We start from the raw sequence: 26,731 nt of genomic DNA on the forward strand, positions 1-26,731 counted from the left end.
CACACACACACACACACACACACACACACACACACACAGCCTCATACACCACGGTCTGGAGGCACTGGGTTAGGTGTCTGTTCACACAGCAGGGGTGCAGAGAAGCCTGATTCACCCAGCCCACTCTCAAGAATGGAAAGAGTCTGAAGCAGCAACAGGCAGAAGGCTGGTGGTCTTATGAGCTCCTGTAGGTCAGAGCATGAGGCTGGACCTACTCCTCAGCTAAGCTACAGGGTCTCCACAGCAGGGTCACCTCCAGCCCCAATACCCCACCCTATGACTCAAGGTCCAAGTCCACCATCCACTCCCATTTCCCATAAGTTATGCTAAGACAAGGCCATGGAGACAAGACCAAGGCCAAGAAGAAGCTCCCACATGTAGCCGGCACAGTGCGCTCACTGCAGGGCCAGAGCTGCCTCATCAAAACTGCTGACGATGACATGGGACCCTTCTTTATGAAAGGCCTGGCCACACAGTTGGCCAGTGATCGAGTGATGGGTGCGTAATCCAGATTTATGTGCCTTACATCATGCATTCCACCATAGCAAATTAAAGTCAAAATGAAATTACATGATATTATACACTGAGCACTCCAGGGCTGAACTGCTGAACAAAGTGTGGGTTTAGTTAGAGTTTGCCCATCTTATTCTCTATATGGTTATTCCTGGTGTGTGTGTGTGTATGTGTGTGTGTGTTCTAGTTTTCCCATCTCATTCTCTATACAGTTACTCAATGCCTAGTGCAAGCATGAACGGGTGTGTTCGTGTGTTTCAGCCCTCCCCAGAATCTAGGCCATCAGCCTTTCCTATCCAGAATGCTGTGGCAAACTCATCTCAACCACTTCCAGGAGAGAATCCCACAGACCTAAGAGACTGAGAAGCCACTCACAGGACGGGGCACCACCAAGGAGGCACCATCCAAATGGAGAGAATCATAACTGCATGTGCACCATAGTGCATGAACCTCCCGCACCTGCCAGGATCTCTGGGTATCACAGAGACCTTACTCTATACTACTTGGCCTTGGCAGCTTTCTGTAACCTTGGTGCAAGCCTCCATGACCCCTTCATCCTTGCATCTCTCAGGCCTGACAAACCTACAACATCACTTGCATGGTGCTAAGTTCTGCTGACTGCTAGAGGCTTGGTCTCTCCTCGAGTCAGAGCTGCAGTAGCCTCTCTATGCTTTTATAGCCAAAAGAAACCTCTAAAACCTGATCCCACCTAGAAATGGATTCTCAAAAGGAGACCCACAGGACAGATGAGGGCACTGGCCCCAGAAGCCCCGGTCCTGAGCAGTAAGCTGGCTTGGAACACCACTTCACAGAGGAGCCCCTTGAGGACCAGACTGCCCAGCATTTACAGCTGAAAAGTTTACCCTCCTGTTCACATCCTGGACTCATGGCTGTTTCCTCAAACACGCAGTCCCTGAGGATGGTCCTCAGGGAAGTCAGAGAATGCCTGTCTCTGCTTCCCCTCAGCAGCATGCAGAAGCAGCTAGCTCAGAGGCCACACCAAGCTGTGGGGGAAGGGCAGGCAGCATGGGGGTTTTAGGAGACAAGCTAAGGTCTGCGCTTCAACTCTCAGACCCCACCCAAAAGATATTCTAGTCATGACCCTGCCTAAAAGGAGGGCTGGAGGCATGACTCAGTCAGTAAGGCACTTAGCTAATGTGAAGAAAGCCCTGAGCTTGATCCCCACCACTGCAAAAACCAATGGTAATAAATACTGTAACCCCAGCACCCAGAAGATGAGGGCAGGAAGATCAAAGATTCAAGGTCACCCTCAGCTACATCTGAAGTTCAAGGCTAACCTAAGCTACAGGAGACTATCTTACAGGAGGCAGAAGCAGACAGAATTCTGTGAATTCAAGACCAACCTGGGCCATTAAACAGAGAAATCCAGGGTGGGGTTACAAAACAAAAATGAGTTACCGCCAGACAGTAACTTTAATCCCAGCACTCAGGAGGCAGAGGCAGGCGAATTTCTGAGTTCGAAGACAGCCTGGTCTACAGAGTGAGTTCCAGGACAGCCAGGGCTACACAGAGAAACAGAGAGAGAGGGGGGGGGGGGGGGGGGGGAAGAGTTACCAATATTTCTGGTGGTACCTAACCTACTCATGCTCACCAGGAAGCCACTAATGAGTCTCGGCCTCCTGGGCCTTTGCATCTGCATCTGCCTGGCCTCTGGTTCCTCTCCCTCACCAGCCTTCATGATATCCCCTAGATTCAGGCTTGGGTGGTTCCCCTGACTGAGAGGCAGGATTCGCCCTCCCACTCCACCCTGCCACACACACCTGTCTTCAGCATGTTCCCATCTGTGACACCGGGTTGGCACTGGCCAGCCTGTGCAAGAGTTTTTTTCAAGCCCACACCAAGAGCCCACTCACCTTCCCGAAGTCTCGGACATCAAAGAGGTCGAAAGGGTCAAACAGCTCACTGTTCCTTAGTCCAAATTTGTCATGGCAGACTTTGAGGAAGGTGCGAATATTCTTCAGACACAAGAACTAGAGAGAGAGAGAGAGAAAGAGAGAGAGAGAGAGAGAGAGGCATTAGTAAGTAAACAACATCACAGAAAACTTCAGTCACATCTGCCTTAAGCCCCTGCCTTGGGGTACCCATGCAGAGGCACTAAGCTGCTTAGCAGAAGACATCCCCATTACAGGCTGAGGTGGGCTGGAGCTCAGAACCTCTGTCCTCCCCAGGGGAAAGAATGTTCCATTCACCACGTTGGTCCAAGGGTGGAACACCAAATCAAAGTCAGCTAACACACGCCCTGCCCTGCTGTACCCTGTGCATCCCAACGCTGACTACAACAGCAGCAAAGAACACGCTGGCCTAGAGTCAGCTCGACAGAGCACCTCACACAACTGCGCATCACGCCCACGTGGGTGTGTACACACAACTCCTCACAGCACACACCTCTCTCTTCACAGAAACCAAAACCAGTAGCTGAGCTGTGCCACTGACCACCAGGACCCTGGAAAGGAGCTAGGCTGGACACAGCAGGAGGCTGTAGGAACAAAAGGTTGTAACTCTCAAAGGGACAAACCTGTGGCTCCATTCAGCACCACATCTCCCATCATACTCCAGGCCAGCTCTGACCCAGCTCTGTCTGGGGAGAAGAGGAGGTGACAAGATAGTCAACTTCTAGTCCTTGTGGAGAAATCAACTATAAAGAAACTGACAAGAGAGACTGGAGAGATGACTCAGCAGTTAAGAGCAGGTGCTGATCTTTGAAGAGGACCCGGTGCGGTTCCCAGCACCCACATCAAGTTCACACAGCCTGTAACTCTAGTTCCTGAGGGAATCCAGCTCCCTCTTCTGGCCTTGGTGGAAACTGCATACACACAGTGCACATATAAACATTAATTAACTACACTTTAAAACAAGGAAATAATTTTTAAATGTTAAAGAAGCCGACAGGCAGAGGGGAGAAGGCCCAAGCACAGACTTTAGGACTGGTTTAAATTTTGTCTGCCCATAGTAAGAAGAGAGATGACCAACAGTGGCCCATGCTCCTGAGGTGTTTGCCAGGCAGGTATTGTCCTCTGATCATAGGCAGGGAGCAAACAGTATGTGGACACCATTCAGCACCCAGCATAGCTGAGCACAGCATTCAAGAGGCAACCCACAGCCCAACACAACTCAGGACTTTAGGCCAATCCATACCATCCCTATAGGACCAACCCCTAGCTTATCAGCAGTGTAGACAAATGGATTCAGATGTGACAGGCCAGGGTTACAAACAGCATAAGCCCCAGCTAAGCTCAGGGAACAGAAGTCCCAGTCTTGTGCCTCCACCTCTGCCATGGGTCACTACCCATTCTGGAATCACCATTCATAGACAATGCCAGCATGGTTCCTGTGTTTCACCTCTCTCTGTCTCTGTCTCTCTGTCTTTCTCTCTGTGTGTGTGTGTGTCTCTCTCTCTCTCGTGTGTATGTGTGTGTGTGTACATGTATGAGCCCATGCTCACATAAACTCGTGCACATGCATGCACCTGTCTGTCTGTCTGTCTCCATATCACTCTAATTTCCTCTAAACAACATTAAAGATGAACTGTGCACACAATATGCTTTATCCCTAAACACCTGAGCCTGCATTTCCTGAACAATGACATCATCGTACATATTCACAGCACAGTCAAGAAATTAGCACAGATGCCACCCAATCTGCACATTGCATTACATAAAAGACAACCAGAATGGCCTTTATGGTAAAGAAAAAGAAAAGGATGTAAGGGGGAGGGGAGGGGGGTAAGTGGGGAAGGGGAGAAATGTGGCTGAGGAGGAAAAAGGGGAGCAGAGAGGAGGGGAGGGGAGGGGAGGGGAGGGGATCTGACTGAGTCCAACCCAGGACCACATAGAATACTGCTGTCACTTCTCTTTAGTTTCTACTAAACTAGAACTGGAATCTCCATTATATACTCTGTCCCATACAGTCTATGTCACTAGACACATGTACCCAACAAGCACGTCAAATGTTAAGACAAGCATGGCTGAGAACCACTGATACAGACCGCATGGGTACAAAGTGCTCCTCATCTGTGTCTTGTACAGCCTGATGGTTCTAAAGAGTACCCACCCTGTGAAGAATCTACCATCAGCACAGAAGGCATTTAGGGAGAAGGGTTTGTGTGAGCGATGACAGCCTGGGAAAAAGCCACCCTGGTGGTGGATGGGTCACGCACACACACTGCTATACCATAAATGCTTAAAGCACCAAGCTGGATGCTTGGAAGTGGGGAGGGAGAACGAGATACAGTGGTGCACTCCTGCAGTAACAGCACCTAGGAAGCTGATGCAGGAGGCCAAGGTGTTCTGGGCTAGCCTAGGCTACCTAGCAAGACCTTGTCTCAAAACAAAGAAAGAATAAAAGAAAATCGTCAAGACGATACATATTTACATATCTCAATTAAAAGACTCAAAAAATCGCTTCTCGGCCTTTTGGCTCAGATCAAGTGTAAAAGACTCAAAAAAACAGACATGGAGACAGGCAGAAGGCCACGTGATGATGGAGATACTGTATTCCCAGCAGCCAGCAGCAGCTGAAGACAGGCCTAGGGCTCAGCCTCCCTCAGAACACCATCACAGCCAGCCTCTGGCCTCAACCAGCAAGAGGGCACACTTCTGCTACTATAAGCCACAAATCAGCAGACACGCACACACAAGCAGAAAGCAACCGTGCACATACACACACACACAAGCCTGGAAACTGGGGCGAGAGGGAGGGGAGGCTCTGCACCCTCCAGCCCGGTACCACCTCCTGCCCCTCCTGCCCTGTGGAGTGCTGAGCTTCCAGCCCGGCTCAACTATTTTCGTCCATGGCTCCTCTCTAATTTCCACTAAGCATTTATTTTAATTCCTCCCTGGCCTCCCATTTTGGAGTTAATTACACAGGTCCTGACCATAATCATGGCCAGTGAAGCCAGGCTTCTTTTCAGGGCTCGGCACAGGCCAGTATCCCTTGTCCAGTGGCCCAGCCTCAACCTGCACCCACCCCACCACCACTCCCACCAGTGACCACTTAGGCAGCCTAACCTTCAAGAGTCCCACCCCTGGAAAACAGCCACACAGGCAGAGGCTGGCTTCGTGGACAGGAACAAAGGTCCTGGAGTGTCTACCAGGAAGCAGCCTGCATACCACCCTGCCGCCCTTCATGCCGACCATCCCCTAATCTACTCACTCCATGTCCATATTCATTGCCACGGTCCTGTGGGCCACCTTATCTTACTTACACAAAAGAAAACCAAGGCAGTAAGTAAGCTAAGGACTTTGGCACACAAGCTGACAGCATCAAGGGTCACAAACGAGCCCATTATCTGCTTCAGAATGAAGGGCACTCGAGATGAAAGGCTTCCTCGGGACACAGGGTCACCTGCAGTCTATGCCTACCAACAACACACTTAATTCCCGCTCTCTCTCACTATACAATTAGGGAAACAGAAGCCCAGGGTGGCAGGGGTGGAGAATACCTAGCTGGGAAGGACAAGCCCATGGTGTCTGTCAACCTCTCCCCTTCCCATGGAGGTGGGGCGGCAGGCACTGTTGGTGCGTCTCAGATCCCTTCTTCCCCGACTTCCCCAGCACCAGGAGGGTGAGACCCTGCCAGTTGGAGCCACTAGCTCCCATACAGCGGAGACTGGCCCAGATTCTAGACAGGCCTGAGGTTGTGGATGAGAGAAAGAAAAAGGCCTGTGGCTGCTGCAAGCCTGTCTCAGCTCAGTGGACAGGGCCTGAAGGAACACAGGTGAGTGAGGTGCAGGCACGGGGCAGCACTGAATGCCCGGTTGCCCGCCCATCCCTGTTGCATCAGAGATATGCAGCATTCTCTCACTCATCTGCTTTAACCTTCGGGGCCTTCGTAGGACAGCCAGAGGCCTCAAGGTGTCCTGAGGCAACACTCAAGCTCAGGGGAATTCTGCTGAGTGTCTACGTGAGTAACAGGGCTCGCCAAGGGATGGCAAGCAGCAGGCCACTGTGTCTGTTTAAAACACTAGAGAGGGCACAGGCCAGCACCTCCTATTGTCCTTGATCCTCCCTGGGTTCCACTTCTTGGTCGAACCACCCTGCTAAGTGTGGCCTTGGTGGTAGGAGACCCAGAGTAGACTACACTGGAAATGTCAGCAGCGACTCACTGTCCACCAGCTCCCAGAGCATCTATCTAATCAGGCTGAAATCACACTGGCAAAAGGACAGTCTCTGAGCCCAGCTACCCACACGCCTCCCCAGGCTCAGCAGGACAAGAAGCCTGGGTGCTGTTTCCTATCATCTGTCATTCAGCTATGACAAGGATTGGGGGAGGGGCACACCCCGGAGCTGCCAGGAGGCCTAACAGCACAGAAGGGATTCTCAGGCCCAGCCCAAGTAGTCCCGCCACAGCCTCTTCTCTGTGGGGCTTTGAAACCACCTGGCCATGGTAAAACAGCCCTCCTCCCTCCAAAGGAGAGACGCATCCGGAGAGGCAGCCTAAAGGCCGTGGAGACCATCACCTTGATAGGGGTTCTGAACACTGCCAGAATGAGGGTCCAGTCAGGCCTACCCTGCAAAGCACATTCCTCATGAATGCCCCATGCTCAGCCACTGAAATGTGGACATAAAACAGAACCAGACCAGGGGAGCCTGTTCATTGCCTCAGGCCACACAGTTAGCTAAGGTCACGTTTAGCTTCAACTGCCAACTTGACACACTCAAAAATCACCTGGGAAGGGCGTCTCCATCTCCAAGGGGATTGTCTAGATCGGCAATTCTCAACTTGTGGGTTGTGACTCCTTTGAGAGTCACACGGCCCTTTCACAGGGGCCAGCCTAAGAGCATCGAAAAACTTATATTTACATTACTATTCATAGCAGCAGCAAAAATTACAGTTATGAAGTAGCAGCAAAAATGAGGGACTGCATTAAAGGGGCACAGCAGTAGGGAGGTTGGGAACCACTAGTTTAGATCAAGTTAACCTAAGGACATATCTGTGAGAAAGTGACTTGATTAAGTTAACTGAGACAGGAAGACCCAACCCACTGTGGGTGCCAGCCACTGTGGACACACACACAGACTTGAGTGGTCCCCAGAATTGGGCTCTAAGAATGGAGAAAGCTAAGAAGTAACGCAAGTATTAACTCTGCTCATAACTTGAGTTTGACAGAAGTAGCTGCCTCAAGTTCCTACTGCCCTGACTTCCCACGATGGAGACTGTGAGTACTCCGTCTTTTCTCCCTAGCCTGCTCTTGTTGAGGTCTTCTATCACAGTGACAGAAAAGTCAGTCAGAACACTGGCCCTCAGCCTGGAGTGTGCAGTTTGAGCAAAGGGGGGGGGGGTGTCCAGCACTGACCGCTGGGAACAAAGGGCGACCTCAGGTTTCTAAGCTCTCTCTTGCCATGACACACCTGTAAGATCTGGACCTCAGTGCAGGGCATCCCTCGGTCGCACACACCAACCAGCTTGAGCCCAGGGTCAGGAGCTGCAGCTCTAGCAGCAACATAGTCCTGCCTCAGTAAGGATAAGGGGATCTCTGCACTCCCCAGGAGGCCTGCTCTCTATGACATCTCTGCCAGTCAGCCCACTGTCAGCCCATCCGCTCTAAGACACCATGAAAGGGCAGCAAGGACTACCCTCTCTCTGTCACAGACCTGGCTCTTGGCTCTGGAGCCACACATCTCTGAATTTAAAGGGTCCAGCCCAGAGCTCCAGGCCCTTCCAACTCTGACCTCTGGGAGTCTCCATGGGTGACTCACGACAGCCACAAAGGCCCCACTGTACAGGGTTTTCCAGAACTCCAGGCACTGCCAGAGCCCCACTGAGCTGCTCACAGAAAAGAAACCCAGGTTCCAAGTCCCTCTCCTGGCTGGCCCAAGCTCACCATGAGCCAGGATTCCACACAGCTGGGGGCAGATAAGACATTTGATCTCCAAAGCCAGATTGTTATTACTGTTAAGCAATCCTGTGCAGGTTTCAGGACAGAAGGACAACAAGACGTTTTTAAAGAAGTCAGAATTTTCAGGAAAATTCTGTCTATAGCAGGTACTGTGGAAGTACTGAGAGCAGAAGCCCAGCCACTACCCTGCATCCCTACACTGACCCAGACCCAGCACTGACAGTACAGTGAGATTCTTTAAAGCATTTTGCATACAGTAACCAACTAGCAGGTGTATGCCTGTCACAGTCAGAGACCAGTGGCCTTCATATACCTGCAATCCATCCAGACAGGGGGTTTCTATTTTCAACCCCTTTTGCAGATGTAGAAACTTTAGACATGAGAAGAGAAGTGACTTGAGATCTGAACCCAGGGCTGTCCCTCCTGGATGCTCCTGGCCAGCTAAGCTCCAGGTCTGATGATCAATCGTCTGGGGAGGTGGGGACTCACTCCCCTGCATCTTCAACTCCTCACCTGGGAATCATCACCAACAGAACTGTCACCACATACTTTTACCTCCTAGCCCCACCTTTCCCAACACTCCCACCCCCCAATTCAGCCACATTCTGGCATAGACCTATAGCAGGTATGCTTGGTGGTAATAGACTAGACTGACCAGTGTGGTAGAAGCCTGCTCTTATTTGACAGTCACTTGTCCTCCTCATGGCTCCTCCTCCATTTTCCAATCTACACAATGAACACAAATTCTGCCCTCTCCATTGTACTGGACCACTTCATTTAGGATAAGCAGTAGTTGATACAGGCTACCTTCTGAGGAGGTGCAAAAGGGACCTGGGCCATGGTGCCTTATCAGGGCTTTGAGAGCTGTACCTAAGGCTGATACTAGGCCACACCTGGCATGGACCAGGAACCTTCCTTGCCACCCACCATCCACCCTAGTGATGGTGAGCCTGGCACCTGTACCAGATTCTAACCAACTCTTGCCTCCTGAGAGCAGCACTCTTTCAAAGCCTTAAGGGCTCTGAGAAATGGAGACTTCCATAGGCAAATGCCCTGCTCTGTAGAGAGGCTTGGAGAATACCAGTGGCCGCTGGCAGTCCTTACAAAATATTCCACAAGTAGAGCTAAGACAGGTCTGCCTGCAGTGTCTCTACTTCTGGCTGGCATGACACTGTGCCTCCCTAGGGACTTGGGTCCTGCCGATCAGAGCTCTGACTGGCAGCTAGGGATGACTTTGATCAATAAAAAATGGGAAAACGAATTAATGTCTTGCTTTATTTATGCCATGTTCATCCCAAAGCCATTTAAAGCAGCGTCATTACTATTTAATAGGTTAGTTTGCTGGAATGGATCAAATTTGGGACTCCTAGAGTAGATAAACAGGTGATCCTGGGTGACAAGCTGGCCAGACAGTCCCCAGGGCATACACCAAGGCCACTTGCTTCCTCTATGGCCAAAATACCCTGGATAATGCCCAGCCTGCTGCAGGGGCTCAGGAGCTGGTAAACAAAAGAATGGAAGACCACAAAGCACCTACCCGTGTCCTCCAACTGCAGGCACAGAGCCTTGCAGCTTCCCAACAAAGGGAAACATAGCTACCTTAGCGTCAGAGTTGTAGAGAGAGAGAGAGCTGTTGCTTACTGCTACTACAGGAATAACCCGATTCTGGAAACAGCTCTGCTAAAAACAGCTAGGCAGGTGGAGTTGGCGACTAGTCACGACACCTGCCTTACTTAGCACACTCACACGCACACACACATGCACACACACAAACAAACACACACACACACACACACACACACACACATACACCAACCTTTGCATTTTGACCTCAGATGAAAAGCTGAAGCTAACAGGCTGGAACTAACTGGAACAGGGCTGTCCAACACCATCCTATGGTCACCCACAGCACCTTGAGACTTCTCAGACTGTTGCCCTGGACCATCATGACACACCTCAACTGCGGTGAGACACTTGAGATGGTGTGTTGTCAGGTTCCCTGGGAAGAGTTCCAGCCATCCCATCCACTGCTCCTGTCAGTGAGCACACTCGGGAGAAGACAGGGAGGGGGTGGCCTGAGGAGCACAGGGATTTGCTTATGTCTGGATGGTTTAACATGAATACTTCTGTATGCTTCCTTGGCTGCACACACAGCATCCAGATGAAGTGCCAGCAGCTGCAGATGAGCCCGGTGCCTCCAGGCAGGGGATGGCCAAGTCTCTCCCATAAGGGACTAGAAGGCTGAGTGGCTCCGTGAGAACTGAGAGAAGCAGTATTTTCTTTGCACCCCAGGTCTGCTGGGGACAGGCCTTGCTACCATTACCCCTATTAGGATCTGCTTGTCCTCAGAGGAGGGAGTCCACCCGCCAGGAGCAGGCAGAACACCAGAAATGGCCAGGCTTTTCCAATAGGGCAGCAGAAAGGACAAGCTAAAATGTATCTCCTTTGCCATTTTCCAAGGTCCCCGCGGTGCAGTGTCATTAGGAATCAGTGCTTAAATGCCAGGTGGCATTTCTACCTTCAACAACAACAAACAGCATCAGATGATCACCAGCCTGGGCCAGGCATTTTGCGAGGCCCATCATACTGCGCTGTACCCTTGACCTGACTCTGATGCCTGAGCCTGGGGAAGGGGAACGGAGCAAGCCAGGCTGTGCTCTTTCCCCAGGAAAGCACCCAAATCACTGGTGTGCTCTAGGGGTGAACACGCATGAACCACAGCCTCTGTCACCCAGGACAACGGTCCCACAAAGGCTGAGTCTGCACACCTCCCTCATACCTTGGGAGCAATAATCCAGATAACCCAGAAAGGAAACCAAACTGTGGTTCAAAACAAGGGAGTCCAAGCTAACCCTGTACAGCTAATGCTTCCAGGCCCTTCCAGGGACACTGTTCTTCCCCCAAAGTGCTTGGGCCCTGACCAGCCTCCTGGGGCCTCCTTGGGGGCCTGCCACTCCCTCACAAGAGGCCACGGATGCTGCAGGTGGTGATGCTCTCACACACTCTGGAACTCACGCCATGCCCTTCGTCCCACTTCCTCACCTCCTCCCTCTCCATCAGTTCCAGAGTTCTCTCTTGCCTCCAGCTTCCACATCAGGTGTGGACACCTGGGCTGCCAGCTGACACTCTCCACAGGGTGCTATGAAACAGGAAGAGGCTCACCAAAGGCTCAGAGAAGACTCGAAGGCTGCTGAGGACATTGGACCCACAATTAGAACCTGACTAGATTCAGAAGCACTGGCAGAGTTTTAAGAAACATTTCCGGGCTTGTCTGGAAGGTGTTTCCAGAGAGGATTAAGTGAGGGGGAAGACACCCCCCAAATGTAGGCAGTGCCGCCCCCCATAGGCTAGGGTTGGGATGGATCCCACCAGCACATGATATTCATTCTTTCTCCTTCTCCTTCCTGCTGGCCATGAGGCAAACTACATAGTCAATGCAACAGCCCTCTTCTCACAATTACAGACTCAAATCTTGAGAGCTAAAAAAATCCTTTTCCGTTAAATTGTGCCTGGTATTGGGTCTCAGTGAGCAGACCATCTATGATCCAAGCCGAAACCCCAAACCCTAATCCAGCCCTTAAATCCCAGCCCCCCCGCCACCCCGCCCCCCAAAGGCAGGAATGAAGCCTGTTTGTAGCCCTTGGTCCCAGAAGACCCTACAGGTGACCTAGCCCCTAGCACTGGCACAGGCACAGGCACCCCATTGACAAAGGCTCCCCTCTGGATTCCCTGAGCTGAGCACTGTGGGATCCCCTCCCCTATTGTCAGCAGGGGCGGAACCTAAGAAACAGATCCTGTCATCACAGCCATGGGTCCATCTGCATCCAGAGCCCAAGTCCTGTTGAGCAGTTTCCAGAGCCTGTGGGATGGAGCTTTTAACAGAAGCAACTCCCTGGTGGCTAAGCAGGTGGTCCACTCACCCAGAGCTAAGGGAAGCTTGGCCCAACCTTCAAAGTACCTGGGAACAGAGCGACCCAGGAAAGCACTCAGCTAGAAGCGGAGAGAACAGGTGGGCAGGCAGGAGACTCTGTGCTCCACTCTGAGACCCTATCAATCCACAGACACTTAACTGACAGCCATTGCAGCCTAAGCTCAGAAGATGTAGCCTGAATCCAGCAGAGGTGGCTACAAGAGAATAATCAGCTCTCTGCCCAGCCGCCCTCCCCTCCCGCCCTCTATGTGGCTAATGGCCTGTTTGAGCCTCAGGGATAAGAGTGGCCCACAGTATCAAAACTTCAAGGTCAGGGTTTTCAAAGCAAAGGTTTTCTATAAAGCTAGCAGGAAATTGCTTTTCTAGTATCTCCTTGTATAACCATCTTCCTTAAGCCGGCTCTGAATGCCGCCCGCCCGAGGGTTCAAATCCTACTTTCTGCTGCCCAACTCTCCTAGGCAGGCAAGACTCTGAGAGATTAGCCCAGATGCTGTCTCGAAAGTCCTCACTGACTCCCCCACCTCCCTCACCCCCTTCCTCTGCTGCAATCCAGCAGCCAGACCATTAACGTGAGCCCACAAGCTGCCCGTGAAATTGCCCAGACTGCCTCTTCATCTTCTCCATCTCTTCCTTCCCTCTGGAAAGCGGCCTCCAAGGTCACTCTGGGAGAACAGCTCTCCCCTCCAAGCACCCCTTCTCCTGTGCAATTTGGACAATCCAATTCCAGACAGACCCAGGCAGAACACGCTCCACTGTTCTTTCCCACTGCGTGCTGACATCAAAGCCAAATGCATCCCTTAATGGTTGGCACACATCGGATTATCACTCTCCCATCTGCCATTACCCCTTCCTGCTGAGCTGAAAATGCAGTAGGAAAATCCTAACAGTAGCACTGGGGAGCTCCCAAGCCGGAGAACCAAATCAAACCCTCTTCTGTGATGCAGAGTCAAGAGCCAACAGCCCTAAGCTATGAGCAGGGAGCAGGCCTCTCTGCAAGAGGCACAGGACCAAGTGTCAACACTCTTGGATAAAATGTAAGGAAGTACACAATCTCTGGGAGTGAGGGGCAACAGTGACCCTTGGGAATATTGAGGACAGGCTTTGAGTGATTTCACTTACAGTCCCTGCTGGGGGTGTTGGATGTACACTGGAAATATGTAGTCCCCCAGGGATACCATTTACTGGGAAACAGCCCCAGGGAGATCCTTCTGGAGCCCAGAGGTCATCAACCCAGCAGCCTGACCTACTCTCCAAGCCCACCATCAGGATCTGGAAGTTAGTCTGAACACACACCTGTCACATCACTGCTCAACACCTGTGTCCTCATCCGCCCCAAGCCTGGTAACATCCACAGGTGAGTCACTTCCTGCTTTAGAGTTTGGATTTAGATGTAGCCCGAAGGCCCACGAGTCAAGTCTGGGCACTCCCAAATGATGCTAATAGGTGTCAGAAGCTATTTGAGGTGAGGCCTAGGGCTGGAGTGCTGGCTCGGTGGTTAAGAGCACTTACTGCTCTCATAGAGGATATGGCTTGGTTTTCCACACATGGTGGCTTATAAGCATGTCACCCCAGCTTCAGGGGACCCAACACTCTCTTCTGGTCTCTATGAGTACCAGGCATGCATATGGTACACATACATATACACACACACACACACACACACACACACACACAGACAAAACATTCACACATAAATTTTTTTTAAATAGCCGGGCGTGGTGGCGCACACCTTTAATCCCAGCACTCAGGAGGCAGAGGCAGGCGGATTTCTGAATTCGAGGCCAGCTTGATCTACAAAGTGAGTTCCAGGACAGCCAGGGATACACAGAGAAACCCTGTCTGGGGGGGTGGGGGGGTTGCCTTTGTCATGTTCACAGCAGTAAAACCCTAAGACAAGTGGGATCTATCTATCTAGTAGAAAGCCTAGTCACGGCCTATCAGCACAGATAGATATCAGCATTGTGAGGACACCCTCCCCAAACTCCTCCTGTCCCTCTGCTATTGCTGCCCTGCACACTAGTTTAGGGGCAGTTAGCTCTAGCAATGGACATGGCAGGCCAAGCAACAATGTGCTGCCTCACCACACCAGGAAAGGAACAAGGCTGAGTATCCATGGACTGAAACCCACACAGTAGGAGACAAAACCCTTCTTTTTAGATTGACAGACATCTCTAGGATTTGTCACAGTGACAGAAAGCCAACTGCCACACTACGCCACACTAGGGTTGCTAGGGCAATACCCCAAACCCAGAGATTTTACCACCTTTTGTGGGGACAAGGAATGTTGTTACGTCAGGAAACCAGGTGCCTGAGCTCAGACAGCTACAGCAAGCCCTCTAAACTAGAGTCATGGAAGTACAAACTAGGGGAGCCACAAAGGCCTGAGAACACACAGAGAACACACATGTGCAGGCAGATTCTGGCAGGAGTTCCCAAGCTGACCTGCTCCCTCCTCGCTGGACCCCACATAACAGACCTGGAGAGGTGTGATGGAGACCCTTACAAGGGCAAAGGCCCATTATGAAAGCCCTGTCCAATGCATTGCCTAAATCTAATCAACCCCCACTTCCATTAGGGACAGGGTTATGTAGGCATAGAATTTTTTTTTCCAACCTACTTTTAATAAGGTCTCAACCTCTCCTCTAGTCCACCACCCTGCAAAGGGAGTGGAAGAGAAAATTATTAGGATATGGGGGAAGTGGACCTGTGGGAAGTCTCCCTTTGGGGGCAAGCTTGATCGTCTTTGGCAGTTCAGTCCCGTAGCAAACACCAAATGCGACTCAACAGCTGCAGACCAGTCCTCTTCTAGGCAGGCAGACACCAGGCACGAACCAGCAGCTGTGGTTCAATCCTGAAGAAACTGCCAGGCTCAACCAACCAGCCTGAGGCGAGGCTACAGAGCGGCAAGCAGCTGCAGGAACCTTGAGGGCAGTTATTAGGCAAGTTTCTCTCAATGGTGGTGTTATCACAAGTGGAGCTCAACAACGCTATGTAAGAGGAACCAATACATGCGTGTCCTTAGCAAAGAACAGGGAGGTGAAGCAAACCAAGGCTCAGTGCCTGTCTCTCGCTGTCTGTGGGGTCCTATTAATACTCCTTCATCGAGAGTCCTTTCACGTGTCTGCTTCAGGAAGACAGTCTTTCACGTGTTTGCTTTAGCAAGATATCCTTTCACCTGTGTGCCCCAGCAAAACATCATCTGACATGACTAACTTCCCTAAGAACTATAAGTTTCCACTTCAGTGTTGCAATTAGTGGTGACCCAATCATTCAGTCAATGACATCGAGTACAACTCTCTGAATAGCACCCCACGCAAAGACAGGCTCTGACACACATACCCCAACTTTACTGCTGAGTTACTTTGAAAATAGTCTTTACAGACATAACTTAAAGATCTCAAGAGTAGCACCCTAGGCTTTCCACTTAAGACTGTTATAATGGGAGAGAGGGGAGAAGGGGAGAGGGAACTATAGAGACCATCATGACACAGCCAGAAGACACAGGACACCCACCAAAGAACAGGAAGAGCCAAGCAGAGCCTGCCCAGAGCATCCAAGAGGAGTGTGGCTCCTCCAAGGGGAGTGTGGCTCCTCCAGGGGAGTGTGGCTCCTCCAGGTAGAGTGTGGCTCCTCCAGGGGAATGTGCATCACAACTTGGTCTGGGATTCCGACTCCAGCTCCAAGATAGCATAAATTCCTTTGTCCACCCAAGTCTGTGGGCATTCCGAGGGCAGCTGGGCCAAGGCAGCCCTTAACCTCACACTCCACAGGCTCAACACAGCAGGCTCTTACCAAACCTTTCAGAATGACTGAATGCATGAACGTGTGTCTGTTGCTGTGACAAATCCACTTCAAAAGAGGAAGCTTTATTTTGGTTTCATGGCTTCAGAAGTTGGCCACTACTTTGGGACTAAATTGTGCTCAGGCATCATAGTGGCTAAAGAGTGTGGCGGGGGGGGGGGGGGGGGGGGGGGGGGGGAGGCTGCCACATCAAGGCAGCTGGGTGTTTTGTTTGTTTGTTTGGAGAAAAGACTTCCCCCATCAGGCTCCACCTCCCAGTAAAGCTTTAAGATTACAATCCAGGGACTGGAGAAGTGGCTGGAGAGGTGGCAAGCACTGACTACTCTCCCAGAGGTCCTACTAAATTCAATTCCCAGCAACTACATGGTGGCTCACAACCATCTGAAATGGAGTCTGATGTCCTCTTCTGTTGTATGACAGTGTACTTACATACATTAAAAAAAAAAAAAAAGGATTATGTGATGGTTTGTCTATGTTTGGCCCAGGGAGTGGCACTATTAGGAGGTGTGGCCTTGAGACCCTCATCCTTGCTGCCTAGAAGTCAGTATTCTGCTAACAGCCTTCAGATGAAGATGTAGAACTCTCAGCAACTTCTGCACCATGCTGGCCTGGATGCCACTACGCTTCCCACCTTGATGATAATGGACTGAACCTCTGAACCTGTAAGCCAGCTCCAATTAAATGTTGTCCTTATGAGAGTTGCCTTGATCATGGTGTCTGTTCACAGCAGTAAAACCCTAACTAAGACAGAAGTTGGTACGAGGGACTGGGGTATTGCTGTGATAGGCCTGACCATACTTTTTTTTTTTTTTTGGAAGAATGTGGATTTGGGAACTTAGGATTTGCAAAGTCATGAAATGTTTTAAGTGGGGCTTAATGAGCCATACTAGGAGGAATATGGAAGACTTTGTTGCTGTGAATGATTTGAACTGTGCAGTCCTAGCCCAAGACCGAGAGAGTTCAGTGGAGAAGTTAAGTATGTGGCCTAAAGACTGTTTTTGAAGTGTTTTGGCTGCTTTTTGCCCTTGTCTGAAGAATCTGCCTGAGGCTAAGGTAAAGAGACTCAGATTAATTGCATTGACAAAGGACAGCCATCACAGACTTCCTTCTCTGGTTAGGTCTCAAGAAGAATGCTCTGAGAATAAGCATAGCAAGCTGAGAAAGGAAAAATATAAAATACATAGTTTGAGTATTAAAGAGGCACCAGGAAGTGAAATGGAGCTGAATCCTGTGTTCAAGAATATTAAATTGGGGCTGGTGAGATGGCTCAGTGGGTAAGAGCACCCGACTGCTCTTCCGAAGGTCCAGAGTTCAAATCCCAGCAACCACATGGTGGCTCACAACCATCTGTAACAAGATCTGGCGCCCTCTTCTGGAGGGTCTGAAGACAGCTACAGTGTACTTACATATAATAAATAAATCTTTAAAAAAAAAAAAGAATATTAAATTGAATTAAAGGAGTGGTAACCTTGGGGTAAGATCCCACCCAGCTAAATTTAGATCCAGACAAGGTGGTACACAACTTTAATACCAGGAAATAAAGCCAAGCAGATCTCTGAGTTCAAGGCCAGAGCAAGTTCTAGGTGAAGAAAAGTTTAAATCCAGGCATGGTGGTAAACACCTTTAATCCCAGGAGATAGGCATCCAGATCTCTGAGTTCAAGGTTAATCTACAGAGCAAGTTCCAGGACAGCCGATCTTAGGCAGTGAAGGAGTTAGAAAAGAGGAAGCTGGTGATGATGCAATAGAACAAGGGGGCCAGGTTCCACCTCCTGCACGCAGCAGAACTCGGCAGCTTCTGCCATGAGTCTCTGGCTTTGTAGTCAAGGGGAGAAAGAGAGTACTGGGACAGTTGATGCTGGTTAGCTGGAGCTAAGCAATTAGTAGTGATTAAGAAGAGACCAGCAGGCTGGAGTGATGGCTCACCTGTTAAAGGCTAGGCTCACAACCAAAACTGTAAGAGTTCTGTTCCTAGCACCCAGCACGGCTGTCTCTCCAGCCACCTTTTTTGCCTTATACCACACACACACACACACACACACACACCACGCTAGGAGTGAGCACGCAAAATTAAAAAGTAATAGTTAAAAAGAGAAAGAAAAGAAAAACTAAATAAAAAGAAGAAAGAAGAGGAGAAGGAGGAGACCAGCATCACTGAGGTGAAATCTTCTGGGAAGTGTTATCTGAGAGCAAAAAGAAGCTGTGTTCCAGAGAGCCAAGGTTGTACTTCATGCTGCAGCTGTACTTGGTAATGTGTTAAGAGTCACCCAGGTGGTACTGGTTTTGACGGTATGAAGGGGTCATGGAGAGCAGCTGAGGCTTGGCACTGTGAGAGGCCATGGAAGGCCATTGGTGAAGGTGCAGCCCTAGTTGCAGTTGATAGCCCAGGACTGAAGGAGAAGAAATTGAGGCTTGGCACCATGAAAAGAGCCTATGAGAGGCTATTGGTGAAGCCTAGTCGCAGTGGAAGACTCCAGTGTATTGGAGATGCCAGTACCATGGGATGATCACCAAGAACAGCAGCGGCAGTAAAATGGATCAACCTGAGCTTTGAGTGCTACAGAGGGCAGAGCTGGAGAAGATGCCAGCCCTTTAGGGGGAGCCCAGAAGACCATGTGTGGATCCCAGACAGTGAGACAAGACCCCAAGATGTTCGAGATGCCAGAGTCGTGGGCTATCTGCTGAGGAAAGCTGCTAACAGGGAGTGGAACCAGCCCAGGAGAAAGAAGTTTGTTGCAGTCAACAAAGATGAAAAAGGAGTTAGAGATCTGAAGACTGCTTTGACATCAGCCATGGAGATGCAGAGTTTGGAGTTTGCCCGGTTAGTGTCTTGATTCAGGGATTACAGTCAAGTGATTGTATGAATCTCAGAAGAGACTTTGAACTTTGGACTTTTATCATTATTGACACTGCTATAGACTATAGGGACTTTGGAAGTTGGACTAAATGTACTTTTTTATTAAGCTGTGTCTATATATGGCCCCCATAGACTCATGTGTTTAAACAAGCCTATGGGGACCAGGGAGTGAAATGTGATGGTTTGTATATGTTTGGTCCAAGGAGTAACATTATTAGGAGGTATGGCCTTGTTGGAGTAGGTGTGTCACTGTGGGTGTGAGCTTTACGACCCTCATCCTAACTACCTGGAAGTCAGTCTTCTGCTAACAGCCTTCAGATGAAGATATAGAACTCTCAGCTTCTTCTCCTGCACCATGCCTGCCTGGATGTTGCTCCCGCCTCGATAATAATGGACTGAACCGCTGAACCTGTAAGCCAGTCCCAATTAAATGTTGTCCTTATAAGAGTTGCCTTGGTCCTGGTGTCTGTTCACAGCAGTAAAACCCTAAGACAGATTACCATCCATCCAGAAATTATGGTCCCCTAATGTTGGAGTCTCCAGAGTCCCTCATGTCCCCCAAAGTTCAGCCGTGGTCACCACGCCTTTCACATGGGCATTCAGAGGACAGTTCTGATCTAAACAATAACAAAAGTCTTGGTTTCTGCAACTCCTGTCCCTCTCTGCCATTCACACTGCTCACAGGTCCCCACCTGACTGCTCTGGATAGGGCTCCAGAGCCTGGGCCAGCCACATGAGGGCCTAGCATAGGATCCATCTTGGACTCTTAAGTAACAAAGTCTCCATGGGACCCCTGCCCGAGTCCAGTCTCTCACTCTCCCTACCAGACACCACATCTCACGTCTGCCGCAGATACCCCAGAGCTAGTGTGGTATGTCACTCTAGGGCAGAGTAGAACACACCTAACAAGCTTCCAGGCAGAGGTCTTGGTTTAAATCTTCCCCACCAGCCATTCCTGAGAACTCCTGTCCTCAGAAACCATGACTCCAGACTGCACACAGATCTCAGGTCCAAACCCACTACCCAGTGGCTGAAACAGGCTAGAGTCACCTGGGAACAGGCAAACTGGATAGAGAAAAAGCCTCCATCAGATGGGCTGTAAGCAAGCCTAAGGAGCATTTTCTTGATTAATGATTGATGTGGGAGGGGCAGCTACAACAATCCCCGCATTCCTGCAAAAGCAGGCGACTGTCCCACATGGGACAACTCTATGTATTACTAGAAATAGTGCAAGCCCCCCTCTTTCTCAACCACGCAGCACACCCCTCAGTTCATGGCGAAACCACTCCCGTGGCTGTCGTAGCTAGGTGAGCACACTTGGGATGTTGGTATGTGATGTGTGTGCACAAGCTGTGTGTGGGCAAGAGGTGGGTGTGTGCGCACCTGGGAGCATGTTGTGGGTGTGCCCGTGCATATGGATGGATGGGTGTGAATGTGTCTAGACTGATAAAAATGTCTTAACGAAAAAATTTTACAAGATTCCAGGGAAATAAGTCTGGACTGTCAAGAGGAGGAAGGCGAGATGTAAACATGTTTTTCCTGTTTCTTAAATGCAATCCGCTTTCATTTTACTCTTTGTGTACAGTAAACACAAGCTTAGCAAGGGGCGGGGAGGGGGGGGGGCAGACTTCCTGCTGCCCCAACAGACTCTGCTCCCTGCATGCAAAGAGGAGGCTGCCTCTGTCCCACAGGATGATGCCAACAACAGGCGTCCCAGCAGCTTGCCCAGCTGATTCCTTGGGTCTCTTATGAGTCTCTTAGTGAGGCCCCAGAGAGTCGCTATCCACTTTGTCAGCTTACAGGGTCCACCAAAGACTTTGCCTCTGAAGTCTCCGGACCTCTCAGTTACATCATGGAAAAAACAGTGATCCATCCCCAGGTCAATTCCATTCCCGCACAAGCAGAGGGGTCAGCCATCAGTGGCAGCCCTGCTCCAGCAAAATGCACCCTGGGAATGCTCAGATGGGAGGAGGCATGATACCCTCAATCTGCTCCCCTCCTACCTAGTTTCACTCTGAACATTAGGACCAGAAGCCACTGGGGCAGATAGCACAGGACAGAACTCTGCTAAACATGACTTCCCAGGTGGCCCTGGGCAAGTCCCTGACCTTCCAAGAGTCTTAGTTACCTCAACCAAATAGCTCTGTAGTTTCCTGAGTTGGGGTGGGGGTGGGGGGAGTCAGAAAGACTTCCTCAGAAGTTAGAGGGGCCTTTCTCCAGCTCTCTAACCCAGGCTCTCAGTGACCTTCCAGGTCCCCTCACACCATCCACCCTTCCCCAGGGTCCTGCACTGTCCTCAGCTCTCTAGACCCCTAGGCCTCCTCCCAGATCACTGGAATAACTCTTCTGTCGGTAGAGAGAGGACAAGGACACAGCTCCCCACTGCCCCCAACCCCCCATCAGCTTGAGGAATTCCCCTGAACTTTCAGGAACTTAGACTCAGGCCACACTGGGTTCATGGCTTCTTCTTTTGTTTCTGGTTTTTCCCCACAAGCAGGTATGGCTTCTTAGCTCTTAAGACTATAGCTCTTCTCAGGGCTGGGGGTGGAAGGAGGTGTGTCCAGTGAGGCCAGTCTCTGGGGTTCCCTTTCTCAAAGGCCCATGAAAGATCAGTGAAAAGCTGAACTTTCTAGAAATTCCAATCCCACTGGCTCCAGGCCCCTCAGTGCCCAATCTCTGCCCCCTTCCCCAGGCAGGGAGAGGGGACGGGGCTCCACCGCTGCCAGGGCAACAGGTGGGGCAGCCAAGGTCAGGAGTGCTCACAGCTGCAGACTCACCCTCAGGCCCCACCCCAAAAGAGCCCAGCAGTGAGAGGCTACCCAGGCATAGAGGACAGGGCAGGAAAGCTACACCAGATCTGGCATTTCACACCTGGGTAGGGTATACTGACTGGAGCCTCCTTCCTGCCTCTGGCACCCTGGGTCCCACAGCCAACCAGAGTTCCTGTTGAGGCATCTAGGAACACTGGTTTCTTGTCCTCTTATCCTTGCTAGATGTTCTGGGCTGGGATAGCCACTGCCATCTTACCAAGCGGGGACACAGTGACCCAGGGGTGGTGCCTGTGCTGAGGAAGGGTCACAGGGTCACAGGTCCCGTCTCATAGAACAGGGAAGGAAGAAGCCTGGTGTAAGACCAGCTTTTTGGTTTTGGGTTTTCTTTTTGTTTGTTTTTGTTTTCATTTTTCTCCCAATATAGAAATAACCTCTCCTAGACAAAGGGAAGGCAGGGTTGCTAATGACCTTGGCCTCCCTGCCCAGCTGCTCTAGTGCCGTGTCCAAGCTGGTGCTCTGAGTGACACAGGAGCCATCAGATGTTGGGTTCCACACCTCCTCACTGGTGCCTCAAATCCCTAGCTCAACATGGAGATGGGTATAGTTGCCGTGGCCTGTGCCCAACATGCATCCTCCAGTCTCCCCACAAATGGACACTCAAGATTGTTGCCACAGTTTCACCTCTAGTCAGGTGCACGATGGTAACAGATGGACTCAATAAAGATGTGCATCACAAAGTGGGAAGGGCTTCCTTCCATCACAGGAATTCCCATGCTGGGCCAAAGGCCCCAAATTCCAGGTTCCTAGCAAACTCACCCTGTAGGCAGAGCAAGAAACAGAAAGACGGGGCTGGAGAGATGGCTCAGTAGTTAAGAGCACTGACTGCTCTTCCAGAGGTCAAGGTCGTAAGTTCAATTCCGAGCAACCATATGGTGGCTCACAACCATCTATAACCATCCAATGCCCTCTTCTGGTGTGTCTGAAGACATTGACAGTGTGCTAAGTACTCACATACATATACAATAAATAAATCTAAGAAAGAAAGAAAGAAAGAAAGAAAGAAAGAAAGAAAGAAAGAAAGAAAGGAAGAAAGGAAGGAAGGAAGGAAGGAAGAAAGGAAGAAAGGAAGAAAGGAAGAAAGGAAGGAAGGAATAAGAAAGAAGAAAAGAAACAGAAGCCAAGCCGCCTCACCTTAAACACATGTATAGCTGAGGACCTCGTACAATGCCCTCATCAAGATGGCCTTCCCGGCCACATTCCATGATTATCCAAGAGCACCTGGCTGAGCCTGCAGGACATCGGGACTCAGCTCCTCCCCACTTTCCCTGCTCCACTCATCCTTCACTCACTTGGCCACCAAATCAGCATCCTGCATCACTCTGAGGCGTGCATGAAGAGAGTCTCTTGCTCTGCTTTCAGAGAGAACGGCAACCTGGGCTCTCTGCCCCACCCCAGGTGTTATTCTGAGGGGGGAAGGGGATAGGGCACCCAAGGGAAGTGAGAGAGCAGTAGAGTGACTCAGAGGTGCTGAGAAATGGAGCAGCCCCCACATCCCCAGGGCAACCAGGGTAGCTAGAGAACGGAAAACCCGACAGTAGTGGATCATCGTCTGAGAGGACAGAGGACCATGAGGACAAGGGTGGTCCACCAATGCTGTTATCAGGAAGAGACACTCAAACTCCCATCATACCAGGCAGTTGCTTGGAGGCATAGGTCCAGACCAGCATCTCAGCCAGCCCACCCAGTTTCCGTCTACATTCCTACTCCACTTCCACCTCAGCCCAGATTCTGCCCTCTCCGTCCCCAAGGAGCCTGGGCTTCTCCTCTCTCACAGCCTCTTCCTACTTCATGTTCTTGAGCAGCTCTGACAAGACATCATGTCCAGATGAAAGAAAGGGGCCACTATGTCAAAGAGACAGACAGACAAACAGACTTAAAAAACTATGTTCGCGGGCTGGTGAGATGGCTCAGCAGGTAAGAGCACCCGACTGCTCTTCCGAAGGTCCGGAGTTCAAATCCCAGCAATCACATGGTGGCTCACAACCATCCATAACGAGATCTGACTCCCTCTTCTGGAGTGTCTGAAGACAGCTACAGTGTACTTACATATAATAAATAGTAAATAAATCTTAAAAAAAAAAAAAAAACTATGTTTGCATCTTAACTCCTGGAACCTCACAGGAACCTTTAAATAGGGAAGGCTCTTTGCAGATGCACTAGAAACTACCCAGGCATGACCCAGTGCGTGTCAGCTCAGAAGTACTGCTGTCCTCAGAGGTGCCCAGGCATCTGCCCCCATCCTAACTGTGAACCCCACTTGCCCTGTGCATTTCCATGAAGATTCACACCAAAATCAGTACCATCTCTCCCAACCCAGCTCTGGGACACCCTCCGCTGAATGGTCATCAGCGGGTGCCCCTCAGCCATCACCAGCCTCACCAGATGGACTCTCAGAAGTCACATCCCAAAGATAAAGGCATGGGTAGACAGCTCACCACAGCCTCCACCCTCCCCCTAACCCTCATAAACACCCCTGACAGCAAAGCCTCCACCATACAGCTGGGAAGGGGAACACAAAGGGCATGAGGAAGGGACCAGTCATGCCTGCTCAGTCCAGGACAAGGGCAGGTAGAGTTTGAGAAGAAGCAGACTTGGGAGCTCCAAGTTGCCCTGGGGGCTACAGACCAGCCCCCTCCCCCTCTATACCACAACAAGCCTCTGCAAAGCTGGAGTACCGGCTTTGAGTTCTGAATGCCAGCTCTGCTCCTTAGATGGGCACCTGAGACCAAAACCCATTGTCATCAGCTCAACCGGGTCCACTCATTCCTTCAACTGCTTTCAAGAGGCCCCTGATGAGTGTTTTGTTTGTTTCAACTTTCCTTTTCATTTTACTCAATGTTACTAAATGTAGCCCTTCTGTTTCTCCCGCATCTCCTGGCTCCCCCTCTTCCTGCCCTCATTCACCAGTCTCTTTCCGCCCTTCCTTGGCTGGTATTTGTAGGAAGCCTTCTATCGCCTGTAACCTTGTCAAGAGCTCTAGGATTTGATTTATCCATTTCGGTCTGAAACAAATGCTATCATGCATGGCTTTACCTGTCACTTGTATTTGGCGCTAACTCTAGCAAGAGGGATGACGAGGGACTAATAGGCAGACAGCAGCTGTCACAGAGCCAAGACATTTCACGGTACAAAGAAGGTGGCCTGGCCAGGTTGAGGGGTATAAATGATGTCACTATACATGTCCAGAGACTCCACTTACACCTGGTGGGACACAAGGGATGGAGAGAGTCAGGGATGTGGTAACTTCTCTCTGAGACCCAAAAAGAAGAGAGTCAGGTAGGCATCCTGCAGCCTGACTCTCAGCAGTTAGCAGCCTACAGGGTGCAGGCTGCTGCAGCAGGTGGGTGGAGAGTGGGAGAAGTGGTGAGCAAGAGGGCAGGATATACTCAGGTGGACACAGCCATCATAACCCTGAGCTCAGGCTAACTAAAGGCATGTGACAGACACCAATGGCCCCTGCTGCTAGAGAAACAAAAAAATAAGCCCCAGCTTGAAATTGTCCAGCAGGGTCCTCTAGTTGCTCATGTCCCCAGGATCACCAATGTCCTGGAGAAGGTACCATCCACACCATCTGGAGACTGGAGACACACAGGACCGGCACCTATCGCCTCTAGCCATAGACTACTCCACTACAGAGCCTGTGCTCCAGATACGGAGGGAGAGCACTCATGCTGTCCTCCAGTACACCACAGCAGGACAAGAGCCCAGGAATCATGGTGAAGTCCACGTGCCAGCCTTGGGCTCATGACCAGGTACGGTCACCCAAGTCTTAGCAAATGCTTCTCTCCCGACATCAGTGAGGTATCAAGGAAGTCTCAGCAGAGCCGCTGTGAGCTTGTTTCCTGACTGAAGCTCTGCTGGATCAATAGCAATAAAAGAGGCTCCAAAAATCAATTTAACTCAATGTCCTTTTTAAAGAAAAACCTCTGTTCATAATCAACACTCACTTTTAAAAACAACACATAAGCTCTTCTGGGTCTTCAGTCTGCTTGGCAGGACTCCACAAAGGCCACCTTGTCACCCTCAATGAACCAACATGCTGGCGACTAGCCCGTCCCCACGGAGCTGGAGCCTAAGGCCCACTCCATGCCTACAGGAATCAGCGGCTCAAACCTGCTATGACCTGAACGAACTGCAACCTGAATGCAAAGCTGGTAGTTCAAGCTGATAGAAAAAAAATCTAAAGCTGAGTCCCACAATTCAAAGCCAGCGCCTTGGCTCTGCAACTGGCTTCTAAGCCTGCAGATGCATACACACACTTACACACACACACACACACACACACACACACCAATTTAAAAAAACTGGGGAGATGATCCAGTCAGTCAAATGCTTGCTTGCTTTCATGAAAGCATGAGGAACTGAGTTTGATGCCCAACACCCACATTTAAAAAGTGGGGGAGGGGGCTGGGCGATGGCTCAGTGGGTACAGTGCTTGCTGCACACAAGCACGAGGAACTGGGTTGAATCTCCAGCATCCAATAAAGCTAAGTGTGCCCTGAAACCCCTCACTGGATGGGACGGAAATGTGAGGATTGCCAGGGCTTGCTGGCTACCAGCCTCTAACTCCATGTTCAACAAGAAACCCTGTCTCAAAGGAAAAGGCTGAGAGTGACAGAAGCGGACCACCTGATGTTGTCCACTGGCCTCCACAGGCACAACCAGGCACTACATGCACAAGCACACATAAAAATAATTTTTAATTGCCTAGAGGGGTGTCTCACTCCTTTAATCCCAGCACTGAAGAGGCAGAGGCAGGTGAGTCTCTGTTGAGCCTGAAGCTGTTCTCATCTACATAGCAAGTTCCGAGCCAGCTAAGACTACACAGTAAGATCCAATCTTAAACCGGGCATGGTGGCACACGCCTTTAATCCCAGCACTCGGGAGGCAGAGGCAGGTGGATTTCTGAGTTCGAGGCCAGCCTGGTCTACAAAGTGAGTT

The 26,731-nt window shown here is 50.6% G+C and overlaps 1 protein-coding gene across 2 annotated transcripts in view; it reads right to left on the reverse strand.

Annotated features, from left to right (window-relative positions):
* Positions 1 to 26,731, reverse strand: part of Vav2 (vav guanine nucleotide exchange factor 2) — a 164,433-nt gene that overhangs the window by 120,147 nt on the left and 17,555 nt on the right. For both annotated transcript variants that reach the window (XM_029469945.1, XM_021183383.2), the window contains exon 2: positions 2,388 to 2,504. In XM_029469945.1, the coding sequence (XP_029325805.1) occupies positions 2,388 to 2,504 (117 nt within the window). The remainder of the gene's footprint in view (positions 1 to 2,387; positions 2,505 to 26,731) is intronic.

Source organism: Mus caroli, chromosome 2 (genome assembly GCF_900094665.2).
Source record: "Mus caroli chromosome 2, CAROLI_EIJ_v1.1, whole genome shotgun sequence".
NCBI classification, from domain to species: Eukaryota; Metazoa; Chordata; class Mammalia; order Rodentia; family Muridae; genus Mus; species Mus caroli.